This window comes from Musa acuminata, chromosome BXJ2-5 (genome assembly GCF_036884655.1).
Source record: "Musa acuminata AAA Group cultivar baxijiao chromosome BXJ2-5, Cavendish_Baxijiao_AAA, whole genome shotgun sequence".
NCBI classification, from domain to species: Eukaryota; Viridiplantae; Streptophyta; class Magnoliopsida; order Zingiberales; family Musaceae; genus Musa; species Musa acuminata.
The window spans coordinates 8,152,615-8,170,403 of NC_088342.1; the positions used below are offsets into that span (position 1 = coordinate 8,152,615).

General features: G+C 39.8%; 2 protein-coding genes across 8 annotated transcripts; both read left to right on the plus strand.

Moving 5' to 3' along the window:
* The first annotated feature begins 2,458 nt into the window (after window positions 1-2,458).
* LOC135583067 (cytokinin dehydrogenase 3-like) lies at window positions 2,459-5,573 on the plus strand. 7 transcript variants are annotated; one of them, XM_065108510.1, is made up of 6 exons: window positions 2,654-3,738; window positions 3,810-3,937; window positions 4,004-4,279; window positions 4,346-4,608; window positions 4,770-4,920; window positions 5,001-5,208. In XM_065108510.1, exons 1-6 carry the CDS (start codon window positions 3,159-3,161, stop codon window positions 5,004-5,006), a joined length of 1,404 nt encoding a protein of 467 aa, XP_064964582.1. In that variant the 5' UTR covers window positions 2,654-3,158; the 3' UTR covers window positions 5,007-5,208. The 7 variants fall into 7 exon arrangements, with proteins under 7 accessions (XP_064964580.1, XP_064964582.1, XP_064964581.1 ...); XM_065108508.1 differs by lacking the exon at window positions 4,770-4,920 and having other exon boundaries at window positions 2,459-3,738; window positions 4,004-4,264; window positions 5,071-5,573; XM_065108509.1 differs by having other exon boundaries at window positions 2,655-3,738; window positions 4,770-5,208.
* Window positions 5,574-7,920: 2,347 nt separating this feature from the next.
* On the plus strand, window positions 7,921-12,539 carry LOC135612340 (beta-galactosidase 13-like). Its single transcript, XM_065108512.1, has 17 exons — window positions 7,921-8,119; window positions 8,209-8,304; window positions 8,389-8,501; window positions 8,584-8,650; window positions 8,731-8,823; window positions 8,909-9,058; window positions 9,149-9,240; window positions 9,308-9,413; window positions 9,504-9,591; window positions 9,679-9,797; window positions 9,877-10,041; window positions 10,130-10,326; window positions 10,416-10,504; window positions 10,592-10,701; window positions 10,778-10,891; window positions 10,975-11,070; window positions 11,154-12,539. The coding sequence occupies exons 1-17, from the start codon at window positions 7,958-7,960 to the stop codon at window positions 11,751-11,753; spliced, it is 2,457 nt and encodes an 818-aa protein (XP_064964584.1). The 5' UTR covers window positions 7,921-7,957; the 3' UTR covers window positions 11,754-12,539.
* Window positions 12,540-17,789: the final 5,250 nt, after the last annotated feature.

The following is a 17,789-nucleotide window of genomic DNA, read 5'->3' on the forward strand; positions in this document are numbered from 1 at the left end:
AATCTGGACAACTAAGCATGGCATAAGATGTCAACCAACAGTCCAAAGAAGCCAATAAAGTAGCACAGTGAGAGGATAGCGGCATCTAACAGATGTTGGACTCTGTTCTTTTTTCTGAAGCAAGTGGGGTATTGTTTGCTTCCCTGGACAAAGCGATCCCTGTTGGGAAACTATTCCAGAGGAGCTTGTCCAAATCTCTCTCTCTCTCTCTCTCTCTCTCTCTCTCTCTCTCTATGCATATATATTTATATATATTATACAACTGGAATATTCCATGGAAGAAGAAGAACCACATTTTGGAGGAGGGAGAGAGTGAGCGGTGATTAAAGAAGCTTGAGGTGGGCTAATCTCCTTTAAGCTTTTAGAATGCTTACCCCCTAAGGATGTTGTTGATCATGTTTCTATATGATAAAAGTATGATAAATGTGACGTTCTTTGTTCCAATTTTAATACTAGATTGTGGAATAAGAAACTAGTTCATCTAGCTCATCATTGCAGCCTTTGAAGCCATGATGAGAGAGAAATTTAGATCCCTTAGGTACCCACCCAATAAGAACAATACAGCAGAGATGCATTAAACAACTATTAGAGAACAAGCAAGCTGATGAAACAAAAGAAGAACTTTACATACTGTTACATTAGTAGTCAAAAAAGCTTGGTTTCTGTCACTGTTAAACACACACACAAAATATGGGCTCAACAGAGACTTTGATCTCTCAAGTTGGAAAGATAATTTAATGCAGCTACTGAAGATTTTCTATATCACCATTTAAGCAGTGGCTCAAGTTTAATCTCTATGTGATTATTAATCAGGTTGGTTTCATAGACTTCTTCTGTGATGAAAGTGACAAGCCACAAAGAGAGGAGCGCCTTCATACTGATGTGATCATTAACGACTTCGATCTCATCTAACTTGTTCCTGTGGCTTTGCAACAATTCATGGCCACAAGGACACAAGCGCCTTTATAAATGACTGATGTAATCTGATTGATGGTACCTCAAATCTTGCTTGAATTGATAATAAGCATGGCCTGCAGTGCGACAGGAATGGACCATTCTTAGGTTTCTGTCACACTGTCCTGTTGGTGCTTGAAAGTTTGCAGGCAACAATTATCAACGGCCATTCATGTCATCTACCTCTGATGCTATGATCTTACGGCTTGGCTATTGTTTCGCTGGTCGAAGCAGCAGTGACAGAGAACACCTTCAAAAGCTTCAGAACTTGTGTTCATTGGCCCAATACAAAAGTTTCTGATCAACAGAGTTCTGAATAACTCCAGTGAAAAGAACAGTCGTGGAAAGGTATGCCTGCTCTTCATGGACAGATCACATTCATATTAATATGAGAGGATCCAGTGAGATCATCTGGCTCTGATAAAAGGGAAGAAGAAGAAGAACAGCAGGAGGGAAAATGTAATGAAGAGCAAACAGTGCGCAAGCTTTTCGCATGGGGCAGTCCTTGGTTACTTCAGGGCATACATGTGGTTGGAAGAATCATATTGAATGGAGTGCTTGCTATACATTGATGTCCTCTGCCCAGGGAAATAAAACTGGGACCCAGAAATTTGCAGGAACATATCTGGGGACCCAAACCATTTCTCTATCTAGAGTTGGCCACACCTCAGACCCATAGGAGGAGGACCATCTTGTGGTCTATGCTGTTGTTCTTTTGGGAGTGCCATCAATCTGTTCAAGCTTGTCTTTTGAGGTAGATATTTGAATATAAATCCTTTGCCGGTCTTTGTAAGATTTTATCTCAGATCATAGTGCCTCGATTCTTCCCTGTAGTCTTTTTTGCATTTAATTCGATATGATAAATGCTAAGACAAGTGTGAGAATGGTTCAGCAACCTCAATGGACACCAAAACCACAGCTTCCCTTCATGAACACAGACTACTGATTTCTTAAAATGGTACAGAATCCAATTTAAAACAGGAGGAAGAGCAACCAAATCTTGGACATAGGAATGGTGGCAACTGCAGAGTCCACTGCAAGTGAAAAGGAAGGCTGGCACTTTCCAATTGTACAGAGCTCTCAGTTTCCAACCACACAATCTATGGACATCCTCTTGGGTGGGTGGTGGCCAATCATCATCAATGGAGCTGGGGACCCTGCCACAGTACCAGCCAGCACAGTACACTGCAAAAGATTTGGTTCCATGGCAATCCAAGTGACCTTGGTCAACAGTAACACAAGGCATCACAGGCCCTCGAGCTTGCACCTTCAACCTTCATCATCATCAACATCACAGTGGTGACAGCACTGCCCCACACATTGGATATCAGAGGCAGTCAACAGTGCAGGTAGATGAGAACAAGGGAAGGGATGAATGAGAGAGGTGGCTCTGTGTGGATCCTAGCAATAATATCTTTTCCTTTCTCAGAAGGTGGTGCCGAAATCACCAGTTCATGTTTATACATGAGAAGGAACTCACCACTTCATTATCTTTGCAGGAAAAGGAGAGGGGGATGCCAAGAAGAGGAAATGAGATGTTGAGGTTAGGAGATGTGAGGTGATGAGGCTCACATGCATCCTTCTCCTGCTGGATTTGGGGTCCCATTAGATTCTGCACAAGGACATGGAACTATCTTGCCCCACAGCCGTCCTATAAATGCAAATGCCCCCAACAGAAAGAGTGGAGTAAGATCTACCTCCTTCCCTTTTCACTGACAACATTGTTTGGTTCTTGTCTCCCTTCTTCCTGATCCATGTTTTACTGTGGGCCTCTTCCATCTCCCTCTTCTCCTCATTGCTTCAAGAGGTAGAAGGATGGTTCATTGGCTGCCCTTTATATCTTGCTTCACAACCTAGCTGGCTGCCTCTCATCTCCTCCTTTCCTCTCCATTTATCCATGACTTCTCTGTCTACTCATCCTTTTCCTAGTGTTGAACAACAAATGTCTTGTACCATGGTCTTTGTGTTCCCATCATATATAAGCAAGCTTGTTATCTCCACACTGTATATGAAGGCTAATCTTTCATGTGAGAGGTATCTTCTTATGCACTTGTAGTAGAATGCCCAGGAAGAAGAAGGGCCAATGATCCACCTTACAACACACCAGCTTGGTGGAGCATGTTGAGCCTCTTCTTTTCCGCTTGTTGCTCTGTTGACCCATTGAGAATATAGAAGTTGTTTCAGTTGATCAGTTCTTCGTCTCCATGGAGTTTGCTCTGTTCTGCACCAAGGTCAATATTCTCATCCTCATTCTAGCTCTGTGTTCTCCATGCAAGTTCATCCAGAGTCCAATGGACTTTGGTCCCTCAAACTTACTCGAGACCAAAAGCTCAGCCTCCTTGGACTTTGGAAGAATTGTCTTCAACTCTCCCTCTGCGGTGCTGAGGCCCCAGTCCCCCAGAGACATCTCACTCCTCCTCACCTTCCTCTCTGCTTCATCCTTCAGCAAAGTCACAATAGCGGCAAGAGGAGCTGGGCACTCCATCTATGGCCAAGCCCAAGCGCTTGATGGAATTGTTATTGAGATGGATTCCATCCCTTCTGACATATACATCCACAAGAAGAGAGATGATGGGTCTGGCTTCTCTTATGCTGATGTTGGTGGTGGTGCTCTCTGGGTGGAGCTTTTAGAGGAGAGCTTGAAGCATGGGCTGGCTCCCCGGTCTTGGACGGATTACCTTTATCTCAGCATCGGTGGCACCCTCTCCAATGGTGGTATCAGTGGCCAAACCTTCAAATATGGACCTCAGATCAGCAATGTCCTTCAACTAGATGTGGTGACAGGTAATTGAACTGGAAAAAAGAGGAGATAGATCTTTTTCTTTTCTTCCTCTGATGCATTTGGCATGTGACAGGCAAGGGAGACTTGATAACATGCTCACCCACCTCGAGTTCAGAACTTTTCTATGCAGTTCTTGGTGGGTTAGGCCAGTTTGGCATCATAACAAGGGCGAGGATACTGCTCCAAGATGCTCCACAGAAGGTAATGTTGAAGAGCTGTCAGTGTTTTCTTGTGCATGTAATCAACCATGGCTTCTGTGGTGATCAGGTGAAATGGATCAGAGCCTTTTACGATGATTTCGACACCTTCACCGGGGACCAGGAGCTACTGGTCTCGATGCCAGAGTTGGTGGACTATGTTGAGGGTTTTATAGTCCCAAATGAGCAGTCTCTCCTCAGCACCTCTGTCGCCTTCCCTGTTCATCTTGGCTTCAGGCCTGAGTTCCACCACGTAAGCAGTGCCAAGGTCTATTACTGCATTGAGTTTGCCGTTCATGACTTCCAAGCCGAACGCACCAGCGCAGAGCAAGTCAGTCGTTCCCTGGTAACACCATGTCTGTCATGGCTCAAAGCACATCAACATGAGCCCTCACTGGTGTTCTTATTTCAGGTGGTGGAGAAGATATCAAAGCAAATGAGCTACATGCCATCCCTCATGTACAGCGTGGAGGTGTCCTACTTTGATTTCTTGAACAGGGTTAGGATGGAGGAGATGAACCTGAGGAGTAGAGGGCTCTGGGAAATCCCCCACCCTTGGCTTAATATGTTTGTGCCCAAGTCGGGGATCAAGGAGTTCAAAGACCTGTTGTTGGAGAACATCTCACCAAATGATTTTGAGGGCCCAATCCTCATATACCCACTTCTTAGGGACAAGTAAGAAATCTCTCTTCCTCGTGACACCATGTTTATTTCTTACCAGGTTTTAGGATTTCACAAGCTGTAACAGTGTGATAATTGAAGCCTCTTTATTGTACTTGTCCCACCACTGCCATTGCCAACCTTTCTTTCTTCCTCTCTTTCCTTGTGAGAACAAGTACAAGGGAGGGGTTTCACTGGCTGCAATGCTGCTGCTTTGTATGCGAGCTTTCTGGCAGAAGAATATGGTGGAGCTACTGGTTTCTGCTGATGGATCGATACTCTTGTCTAGTTAATAATATCACTTCTGGCTCACAGCTCTTCGATCATGTACTAAAAATCATTCTTTAGTTGTTCCAAGTAGTTCTTCTTTCCAGGTTTGAAGTGACGCATTAGCTTTTCCTTGGTAGGGGTAGTGGATTACAGCTGAAGTACATTCCATCTTCTTGCTGAAACTGATACCGCCGCTGATTAGTTTAGGTGGGACGCCAACACATCAGTACCGCTGCCTGATGCCCCCACGGGCGGCGACGGTGTCGAGCAGGTGGTGTACATCGTGGGAATGCTGCGGTCGGCCAACCCAGCCAGCTGCGCCGCCGGGTGCCTCGACGACATCCTCCGCCGCAACCGCCGAATTGCGGAGGCGGCCTCGGCCGGGCAAATCGGCGGGAAGCAGTACCTCGCCCACCACCCGTCCCTGCTGCATTGGCGCGACCACTTCGGCCGGCACTGGAACCGGTTTGCCGCCCGGAAGAACCTGTTCGACCCCCTCGGCGTCCTGGCTCCCGGCCAAGGCATCTTCCCCAGAGTACATGCTTCCACGCTGTAGAACCAGTAGCATCAGCAGCCTACACTCCTATTGATCAACATAGGAACGCAAACATGTGCAAACGCTGAGAGAGAGGGAAGAAGAAAAATGTAATCCGTTCTACGATCCTGCTCTTTCTTAATATGAAGATTTTGGAAAGCACCTTAAGAACTCATGAAGATTTAAGCGAGTGACTGGTTTTGTGAGGTTGCTTTTACGAAAAATATACATGCAATCTCAGGACAAAGGTCACTCCAGATTATTACCAGCCCAAAGGAACATTTTCTATAGCAACTTGTGTGTGTCATATAACCTTCATCTTCTCTTGACCTTCGCTCTTCTTGAACGCAGGAAGTATTATCCGCCTCTACGAGTCATGGCCCTTCTCATCCCCGTTGTGCTCAGATCCACAACGCTTCCACCATTACCTACTAATCCTGACCTATGATATAGCTGGGCCGGTATATGGACCGGTCTAAGGCCCGGTCTAGTCCTGTCCGAGTCAATCTGGCCTTCTGTCAGAGCACATGAAAGAAACAGATATTGCGTCTAACTTTACCTAAATTATTCGTTCACTATATTCTAAAATTTATTTATTAATATCATCCATATGTTTTAAATTTTTCAAAAAAAATATAATTGAATTTTATTTTTTAAAAAATATTGATATTATAGTCAAATTAATCCACCAGTTTTTTTTTTTTTTAATGCAAGTAAATCAGGTTACCAGCATTACAAAACGAGTAATAAAACGAGAATGTCATGCGATAAAAGGAACAAAGAATGAATGCCTCCGCTGCTTTTTTTTTTTTTCCCTTTACGAAGAAATGCCGTGTGGAATCCAGTTGGTAAACATTGTAATCACTAATTATTTTTTGCTTCCTTAACATAATTCAAATTATCATAAATAATATATTACTTTATTTAAATTATTAACTTTCTTATTTATGCAGTATGTATAAAAAAAATAATTAAAATTAATTTTCTTAATAATATGGATAAGAATTTTATCAATCATGTAAACTATTAATTAATTAATTAATTTCCTATTGAGCGGTGCACTTTTTAGAAAGTAAATAGTTTAAATTTTATTTTTAATGTGTGAACCATAAGAAATAAATATTATAATTCTATTTTATATGTGAAAGTAAAATAAAAATTAAATTATTACTTACCTTTTAAAGAAAGTCATTTTCTTCTATATAAGAGACTCTTCCTCACTCTTTTCTCATTTATTCTGGAGGATTCAAGATAAGATTCTTAGGGAGAGGTAAGATTTTTTTTTCTTATATGTTTTTATTTATATTTAAAATCTTTGATATTAAAATTATTATAATTTGTATGATGTATAATAATATTTTAATTTTAAAATTTTATGATTAATAAATAATAATTATTGAATTATAATTTTAGGATGATTAGTTAATTTCATAATAGTTATAATTCATTTAATTAGGCATATTTATATTTTTAAAAGAATTATATGTGAATTTTATTATTTAATTAAATTTAAATTAGTTAATTATTATTTTATAATATTTTAAAGTACTTTGAAAATATTAAAATCTAATCCAAACCTAAGTTAAGTAGATCAGCTACATCAACTTATGTGGTTAGGTTTGACTTTTTTTATATGGTTAGGTACGATTTAACTTATGTGATTGGACGTGACTTGACCAATATAAATATATATGGTCTAGCTCATGTGGTTAGGCATGATTCAACTCATATAACCAGGTACAAATTAGCTCATGTGATCAGGTATAACTCAACTCATATGGTTATGCATAAACCATATGACTATGCACAACCAAACTCATATGGTTAGGTATAACTCAACTCATATGGTCAAGCATAATTCAACCTATATGACTAAACACAATCTAAATTATAAGCAAGGTGTAACTTAATTCAATTGTAAAACTTAGCTTGACTCATGAGTGAGACTCAATGAAGTTTGTGAAGCTATGTCACCCAATTATATGATTTGCATTAGACACACCATCATCCTTTTATCTAACTCATTATACATTAGCCCAATATACTATTAGAAATAGGTATTTGCGATCAACACATAATATACTTTAATTTTCTCTATTTTTCTTTATTGGTTTGAACTGATTAGTTAATTGAATTAGATATGTTTGATCCGTTAAAGACTATTCTAGACCAACCTAACTAGTTTAAGCTCACTTGACCTAATTGAAATTAATCAAATTCAAATTAGATCAGGATAATTCTAGACTAGTTCATGAGGTTATTCCAATTTAATTAAATTTGACTTAACTCAAATTAGTTATTCCAATTAGGTTCTAGTTGATTAGAGATTATTAAGATATTGATATCTTATGTATATATCAATTAGAAATAATTAATATTTTTTAAAAATTAAATTAATGTTATCAATGTGATTTTTATCATGTGATATATGTGATTATGCTGACTGCTCCACATTGTATATAAAACGAAAAGAGCTACAATTACACTTAAAACTCTATCTCCCCGTATAAATTCATGTGAAGGCTCTTCATCTGGTTTCATCCAAGTGATAGGAGAAAGATGGAGATCTCTAAGTGCTGCTTGCTGCTGTTGGTCGCCTCTTCTCTCTACTACATTGTTTGCTCCACCACGGTTTCTCATGATGGACGAGCACTCGTCATCGATGGCCAGCGTCGCGTCATCTTCTCTGGCTCCATCCACTACCCCCGTAGTACTCCCGAGGTGATCGATCCATGTTCGAGTCATAAGTATTGGCGTTGGTTGATTGACGATGTATTGATAGATTGATTTGGCTTTCTGCTGTTGTCTAGATGTGGCCCGACTTGATACGGAAATCGAAGGAAGGAGGGCTTGATGCAATCGAGACTTATGTTTTCTGGAATGGCCATGAGCCCAGGAGACGTGAGGTTGTGGTTTTCCACCACATGCTTGTGTTTATGTACATGTGAGATATTGAATACGATGCTTACTCTTTTGTTTTATTGTCTTAGTACAACTTCGAAGGCAATTATGACCTCATCAGGTTCCTCAAGGAAGTGCAGAATGCTGGACTATATGCCATCCTTCGGATTGGTCCATATGTTTGTGCTGAGTGGAATTATGGGTATGTCATAAAGATGATTTCAGGACACTAATCAGTAATGAAGGTGATTCTGATGGATTTTAATTTGTTGTTATGTTTTCAGAGGACTTCCTGTTTGGTTGTACAAAATTCCAGGGATGCAAACTAGAACAGATAACCAACCATGGAAGGTCATAGAAGTTGATTTAAATTATGTGCATAAATTGATTATGTATTACATTGTCATCTGAAATCTTCTTTAACAATGAAGGATGAGATGCAAAATTTTACTACATTGATAGTGGACAAGGTGAAGGAAGAAAGGCTGTTGGCAACACAAGGAGGCCCTATCATTCTGCTTCAGGTTTTTACTGTTCTTCTTTACTGTTTACTTATTGTGTTTATAGTTGTTCTAGTTTATAGTCACAGCAAAACATTGATTGGAACAGATCGAGAATGAATATGGCAATGGTGACATCGAGATACGCTATGGTGAAGCTGGACCCAGATACATCAACTGGTGTGCAAACATGGCAGAGTCTTTGGTTTCAGATGTGCCATGGATCATGTGCCAGCAATCTGATGCTCCACAACCAATGGTAAACTTAGCAAATCGCACATTGCATGACACTGTTCTTGTCTCATGTTGCTTATCTCATGATACGCTTTGCCTATGATGCCTTAAACAGATCAACACCTGCAATGGATTCTCTGGCTGTGATGGTTTCACCCCCAACAACGGGAACAGTCCCAAGATCTGGACAGAGAATTGGACTGGCTCGTATGATAGAATTATCTCTTCCTTCCATTCTTTAGCATTAATGATTTATCATGTTCATTAATCTCAGGTTCAAGATCTGGGGTTCTCCACACCCACATAGGCCAGTTGAAGAGGTGGCTTTTCAGGTTGCTCGTTTCTTCCAAAGCAATGGGACAGTACAGAACTACTACATGGTTAGCTTTCTTCTTGTTTCCTACCATGATCATCATCTATTTCTTTAAATATAGCTTCAGCAAATAAGATCTTTAATTGCTTGTGCTCAGTATCATGGAGGAACCAATTTTGGTCGTACTTCAGGAGGCCCATACATTGCCACAAGCTATGATTATGATGCTCCTCTTGATGAGTATGGTATGTCTACATATTCATCATGGTAAAAGCTTTAACATTTCATGTTTATAGTAATAATGATCATAAATTATTTATGTATCTCTTTAGGTAATATAAGGCAACCCAAGTGGGGGCATTTGAAGGAACTCCATGCTTCTGTTAAGCTGATGGAGAAGGCCCTCACCTATGGAGAAGTTGTTGAAGATCATCTTGGCAATGGATTGACAGTATGAATTCTTTCAGACACGCATTGTCTCTCTTTTGTTTAAAGATTTCAGCTTATAATTGTCTTTTATGCCATTGTAGATTACCAAGTTCTCTGGTGATGGGATTGTTCCTGGTTGTTTCCTAAGTAACCAGAACAGCACGGTTGATGCCACCATAAGCTTTCAGGGAACCAAGTATTTCTTGCCTGCCTGGTCTGTCAGCATTCTTCCGGACTGTAAGAAAGAGGTTTACAACACTGCCAAGGTAATTATGAACTAATAGATTTAACCTTTAATTCTGATCATAAATGTTGTTTCTTTTAATCCTTCTTGTCATCATCTTCTTCTTACAGGTGAAAACTCAGACTTCTATCATGGTGACGAAGAAAGACAATGCTGGTGATCAATCCAAAGACTTGGGTTGGTCATGGAAGCCTGAGAGATTGCATGACTCTGCTAAAGGTTTTGGAAATTCCTTCACTGTTAACAAGCTCTTGGAGCAGAAAACCACCACTGTTGATGCCAGTGACTACTTGTGGTACACCACCAAGTAAGTGATTTCTTGAAACAATTAATTCAAATAATTGTAATAGCATTTATTGAAAGAAAATAACACTTGTTTTGTCTAATGACTTCCAGTGTGGAAGTAAGCAAGAAGGAATCATTTACTCTTAGTGTCAGCACCACTGGGCACATCCTCTATGCCTTTGTTAATGGCAGGCTAGTAGGTAATAAAAATCAAATCCTATTTAGTTTAGCAGAACTCCTTGTATACTAAAATATAATTTTCTTCTGCACTTGATGATGATTAATAGGTTCTGAGTATGCTACTGGTGGAAATTATAACTTTATATTTGAGAGGAAAGTGACCTTCAAGCCTGGGAAAAATCAAATATCATTGCTTAGTGCTACTGTTGGTCTTAGGGTATGTATGTTGTGTCATTTTTGTCCTTGGAGATTATACATATGCTTTGAGTACTGATTTTTCTTCTGTTACACAGAACTATGGTGCATTTTATGATAATACTCCAGATGGGATTGTTGGTGGCCCAGTCAAATTGATTGGGAAGAACAATACTATTCTGGATCTATCCGAATCAAATTGGTCTTACAAGGTTTCATCAAAGGCTTCAATCCTTGTTCCATTCATCCTTTTCTCTACTAGTTTTGTGCTAATTAATACAAATCTCACAATCAGATTGGCTTAGATGGAGAAGTTAGGAAGCTCCAGCTTGATGAAGAAAGGTGGTATTCTGGTGTAATTCCAACCAAGAGACCTTTCACTTGGTACAAGGTAGTAGTCTTTGCATAGATATCTTAGTGCTAATATACAGTAAAGGCGAAGAACTAATGCTTCCTCTGCCTTTGTTGCTGAAGACAACATTCCAAGCTCCACTAGGATCAGAACCAGTCGTCGTCGACTTGCTCGGACTCGGCAAAGGAGAGGCGTGGGTGAACGGCAACAGCCTCGGTCGCTTCTGGCCAAACTTCACCGCTAATCCCGACGGCTGCAAGCAATGCGACTACCGCGGCAATTTCCAGACGAACAAGTGTCAGACCGCCTGCGGAGAGGCTTCCCAACGATGGTATCACGTTCCCCGGTCGTTCCTGAAGCGCGGAGAGCCCAACACCCTGACGCTGTTCGAGGAGGCCGGCGGCGACCCGAACCAGGTCAACTTCCAGACCGTTACTGTTGGCACCGCGTGCACCAGCGCCGGCGAGGGAGACGCGCTGAGCTTGTCGTGCCAAGGAGGGCGCACCATTTCGAGTGTAGACTTTGCTACCTTCGGCGAACCTGATGGGACCTGCGGCGCTTACGTGAGCGGCGGATGTGGCTCCGACGAGGCTGTCGCTATCTTGAAGGATGCTTGTCTGGGAAGGGAGTCATGCTCGATCAAGATCAGTGACACGATTGGGACTTCTTGTGCCAAACTTGCCTCACCGAGGAAGCTCGTAGGTCAAGTTACATGTTCATGATTCAACGAGTACGCTAGCTTAGTAGTTTCAGTTGAGAGAGGGATTTGCTCCAAGTCTTTCTGCGTAATGTTTTCTTTTGTTCCACTTGAACTGATATTAATTAGGAATTGAAGCAGTAAATTATGTTGCCTTAATTTATCTTTGTTTTTGTTTTTGTTTTCTCGCCTAATAGCCATAAAGTACAAAATAGATACATCAAGTAACTTACCCTAGACCTGTAGTCCATCTGATCTGTGATTGGGCTATTTGAACCGTCCGCGACGGTATGGACGGTAGTGGATGAATGGATGCATCAACTGTGTTACGAGCGCGGTTTCAGCATCTATATAACCAATGGCTGCAAGAGATTACATTCCTTCTTTGTCTTCCTCCTGTTGCTGATACTAACGTCGCTCCCCAGGCTGCAGAGTGGAGCGTCTCCGTCGACCAGGCCGCTCTTCCCACGTAGAGGTAAGGCTTCTTCTCAGTTCATGGTCTCCGATTCCCGCCCCCTTTACCAGGCAGAAAACCTTCGCATAGCAGAAGAAAAGAGAGAGAGACAGCAAAAACCCAACATCCTGCTCTGTTACAATGGCTGTTGTTGGCGATCATTCATTTCTCCTCCTCGATCTATATCTTTAGATCGAGATTTATGAAGAAAACATATCGGATCATCAATATTTCCAGCCAATTATTGCCTTTTCCAACATGACGAGACGACTATTCGCCGGTGGGGTGGTCAAAGGTTCACATGCTTCACGACCGGAAGCAGACAATGGAATCCTCGGGTCTCGTAAAAAAAGTCACCTTTTTTGTTTCCGATCTCTCTTTTTCTTCTCCTCTTTTTGCTGTTGCGTCACGCTCAGTTACCGGGGAAGGTCTGCCCATGCTTTTGTTTTGTTCCGCGTCTCAGGCCCTCGTTGAACTCGAAGAGGGGATAGAGATATCAAATAGAGGAAGAGTATCACAAGCTTCAATATTCTATATTTTTCTCAAAAAATATTTTTACAATTTTAAAAAACTCTCCAATATATAGGGTTTATATAGTCCCCAAAGATATATTATATTAATTGTATTCAAGATGAATCATTCTCTTTCAAGAAATCCTTTCAAGAATCAATAACCAATTTGACTTATCCTTCTATAGACTTTTAATCTATTTTTTCTTCTTGTTGTAATGATTCTCCCACTTGATGCAATGAACCTTTTTATGACACTTGAACAAGTTTAATTCCAACATTCTCCCCTCTTAAACTTGTTCCATCCAGCATGCCAAGTTTCCTTCGAAGTTGTTGAATATATACCTTTTCTTCAAGAACTCCATTAAGAAATGCTGATTTAACATCCATTTGTAAAATCTTCCATTTCATTTGAGCTGCTAGAGAGATAAATAATCTTACTGTCTTCAATCGAGGAACTGGCGCAAATACTTCTTCATAATCAATCCCATATTGTTGTTTATATCCCTTTGCAACCAATCTGGCATTGTATTTCTTCACCTCTCCTTTTGCATTTCTTTTTATTTTGAAGATCCACTTAACACCGATAGCTTGGTGGTCTTCTGGAAGTGTAGTAAGCTCCTATGTATTATTTTTGTTAATGGCATGAATCTCTTCATTCATAGCTTGTGGCCATTTTTCATCTCTATAAGCTTCTTCAAAGATTAATGGATCATATCCTACAAAAAGGTAAAATAAAGAAAGTTCATCATTGTTAGTATCAATCCTTCGAGTCACATCATATAGGTCCTGAATCGGTCTTGTCCTTCTTATAATTGGACTTCTTGAATCATGTGACCTAGCTGATCTAGGTGATGATTCTAGCAAAGCCACTTCAGTGCTTGCTTGTATTGTATCATCTTCTTCTGAAGCTATAGCTTTCTTATGCTGCTCATCACTTTTCCAGTTCCAAATCTATTGTTCATCAAACTCAACATCTCTTGACATCACAACTTTATTTGTGATAGGATTGTAGAGTTTGTAACCACTGGAATTCTCCGGATAACCTAGCAAAATGCATTTTTGACTTTTATCCTCCAATTTTGTTCTCTTCTCTTCTGGTATCTTAGCAAATGCAACACTTCCAAAAATTCTCAAATGATCAACTCTTGGTTTTTGTAAGCTTCATGCTTCTTCTGGTGTAACATTACCAATTCGCTTTGTCGGAAACCTGTTAAGCAAATAAACTGCACAAGCAACAGCATCACCCCAAAATTCTTTCAGAATTTTTCTTTCCTTTAACATACATCGGACACCATACATCAGGATAGTCCTATTTTTTCTTTCTGAGACACCATTTTGTTGAGGTGTGTATGGCATGGTGAATTGATGTAGAATTCCATTATTTCTACAAAAACTTTCAAATTCATTTGATATATATTCACCACCCTTATCTATTCTTAAACATTTAATCTTACAATAACTTTGTCTTTCAAACAAATCCTTAAATTCTTTGAATTTGCTTAAAACTTCTTTTTTTTCTTTTAACATATAAACCCAAGTTTTTCCACTATGATCATCAGTGAAGGTAAGAAAATACCTGCTTCCTCCAAGTGATACTGGATTGATAGGGTCACAAACATCTGAGTGTACCAGATCAAGTCGATTCCATGCTCATTTTGTCCTTCTCACTTTGAAATGCTTTCTTTCTTACTTACCCATGACACATACTTCACACAATTTTGCTGGGCGATCAATTTTTGGCATTCCTGTCACAATATTATACTTCTCTAGAAGTTTCAAAGCCTCAAAATTTAAGTGAGCATATCTAAGATGCCAAAGTGTAGAGATATCCTCAATATCAGCTTTAAAACAATTTAATTGATCAAAAATACTTAAATGCAGAGGAAACATTCTATTTTGTGCCATTTTCACATGTGATATCAGTGTTTTATTCTTATCACGAATTGAGAGAGCCATATCTTTCATCTCAATTTCATAACCTTTTTCAAGTAATTGTCCCAAGCTTAAAATATTATTTTTCATATCAAGAACATAATAAACATCTGAGATGCATACTTCCTTGCCATTATTAAGTTTAAGGAGAATTTTACCTTTGCCTCTTACTGGTCTTTGAGACAAATCGCCAAATGTAATGTTTCCGGAATAACTTGTATCTATTTCTGAAAATAGCTCTTTGATGTCACACATGTGATTTGAAGCTCCTGTATCTAGATACCATGTCATAGATTGATCCTCTTTCAAATTATCATAACTCATTAATAAAACTTGATTTACGTTCTTTTCTTCCTCAACAAAATTTGCCTTATCACCTTGATTGTTAGGATTATAATAACATTCATAAGAATAATGTCCATACCTTTTGCAAACATAACATTGTATTTCAGACCTTTTAGAGTTTCTGCCACGTCCGCGGCCTCGGCCACGTCCTCGACCATAACCTCGGCCTCTTTGGCTAGAATTTTCTCCACCACCTTCAATGTTTGGAGATTCTTAATTGGTCTGATTTCTGCCTCCTCTTCCTCTTTGAGAATTTGATTCTCGTTTATTTTCAAGAGTAAGCTTCGTTTGTAATGCTTGCTCCATAGTTTTGTCTTCTTCTCTTTTTGTAATCCTTTGTTCATGAACTTGAAGGGAACCCATAAGTTCTTCTAAAGACATTTTTTCTATTACTCTCTGATCATTTACTTGTTCATCATTTCGTCTCATTTGATGAACAATAGAAATGATTTTTGAGAAGTAATTAGAAATGGTTTCAGAAGTACCTTGTTGCAATTTCTCAAACTCGGCTCGTAAAACTTGTATACGAAGTTTCTTTACCTTACCAACACCACCAAATGCTCTTTGAAGCATTTCCCAAGCCTCCTTTGAAGTATTTGCTGGAGCGATGATTTCGAACATTGTATCATCAAGGCCTTGGTAGATTGTGAACAAAGCCTTTTTCTCCTTCTTCCTTCTTTCTTTGAGTTGTTTTCTTCCTTCTGCATTCATTGCTCCTTCTTCTGCTGGACTTGGTTCAGCAAATCCATCTTCTACAAACTCCCATACATCTTGGGAGCCTAGAAGAACCTTCATTTGGATGCACCATATGTCATAATTTTCTTTTGTCAATCTGGGGATCTGGAGTTGGATGGCACTTGAGGAAGAAGTCATGGCTTAACCTATGCTCTAATACCAAATGTTGATGTTGATAGGAAGAGAGAATAGATATATCAAATAGAGGAAGAATATGACAAGCTTCAATCTTCTATATTTCTCTCCAAAAACACTTTTACAATTTCAGAAAACTCTCTTACCCTCATGACCCAACATATGGGGTTTATATAGTCCCCAAAGATACATTATATTAATTGTATTCAAGATGAATCATTCTCTTTCAAGAACCAATAACCAATTTGACTTATCCTTCTATAGACTTTTAATCCATTTTTTCTTCTTGTTGTAATGATTCTCCCACTTGATGCAATGAACATTTTTATGACACTTGAACAAGTTTAATTCCAACACCCCCATCAATTCCCCTATTTTTAGCGCGTTGGCTTGGCATGTTGGCTCGCGTCTTCAGGCAATGGCGGTGGCGAGGACGTGTCGGTCCTCCACATGCCCTCCTTGGCTTCAAGCGGCCCTCGCAAGTGAGCGAGCACTCCCTCTTCTCTACTTCGTCTTCAACGGGAATATAATGAACAAGGGTAATTTAGTCATTTGAGTGTAGATATAGAACAGGGGGTGCAATCACTGGCGGTGCATGTACCGGACGACCCGAAGTCAGACTCGTTCGTCGTGCGGGCTGAGAACGACTACCAGAAGCTACCCCAACTCATCGCCCTCCTCCACGACCTCCACCACCGCTACCTTTACCTTGCCGACCGTTACTCCCAATCCCTCATCCGCCGCCACCACCATCGTGCCTCCTCCGTCCCATCCGACCTCAATGCGGAAGATGACCCTGACCGCCCGGACTCGACATCCTCCGACACCGAGAGCTCTCTCTCCTTCTAGCCCTTGCCCTCCGACGCCCGTCCGCGAGATATGTCCCCCGTCGTGGTTGTAATTTTCTAAGAAAAAAAACTATAGCAAAACGGAGAAGGAGAAAACTGCAGCAGCAAATTGATTCAAGGAGAAGGAGAAAAAGATAGAAAAATAAAATAAAGAAAAAAAAAAGAAGAACATAGAGAGACTGTTCTCAATCATCTAGCAGTATTATCATCTTAGATCAGATCCATAGTAGATTCTTACAATGATTACTTAGGGAGAATTTAGATGTTGTGCACAGTAACATGATCTTTGTATCCCAGTTACTCTCTTATGATTATTGCTAGTATTTTGGATAATATATCGATATTTGTATATTCATTATTCTTATAGTAGATTATTTCTAGTTTGCCCCGTGGTCTTTACCCTTCACATTGGATGGGTTTTTCATGTAAATCTTGGTGTTCTATTTGATTATTATTACATTTAATTCCGCTAGTATTTGTTCATATACAAATGTTTATCTCTCATTATATTCCATCAACCGGTATCAGAGTAGGGTTTTGATGATTTAATTTTGTATTTGAAAATAGAGGCCATAGTGTTTCTTGTATGATTAGTTTGAATGAAAATAATTGGATGATATGGAAACCAAGAATGGAAGATCTTTTATATTGCAAAGATTTGTATGGACCTTTGCAGGGGATAGTGTAAAGCCCACAATTATGACAGATGATGAGTGGAAGAGGTTAGACCGAAAAATGATCGGGTGTATTCGATAGTAAAAGCTTTCCTGATTAAAAAACATGTGAACCTAAAAGCTTTCTATTACTGAGTATTTAAATGAAATTCAGAGTATCACTAACCAGTTATCCTCTATGAAAATGTCTCTTGATGATGAGTTACAGACATTGTTATTTCTTAGTTCATTACTAAAATGTTGGGAGACATTAGTAGTTTCCCTCAGTAATTCTGTGCCAGATAGTATTGTCACCATGAGTCAAGTAATAAGCAGTTTGTTGAATGAGGAGTTGAGAAGAAAGAATTCAGCAACATCTCAGAATGATTCACAAGAACTTATTTCAAAGAACAGAGGAAGGTCAAAGTCCAAGGATAGAAGCAATTC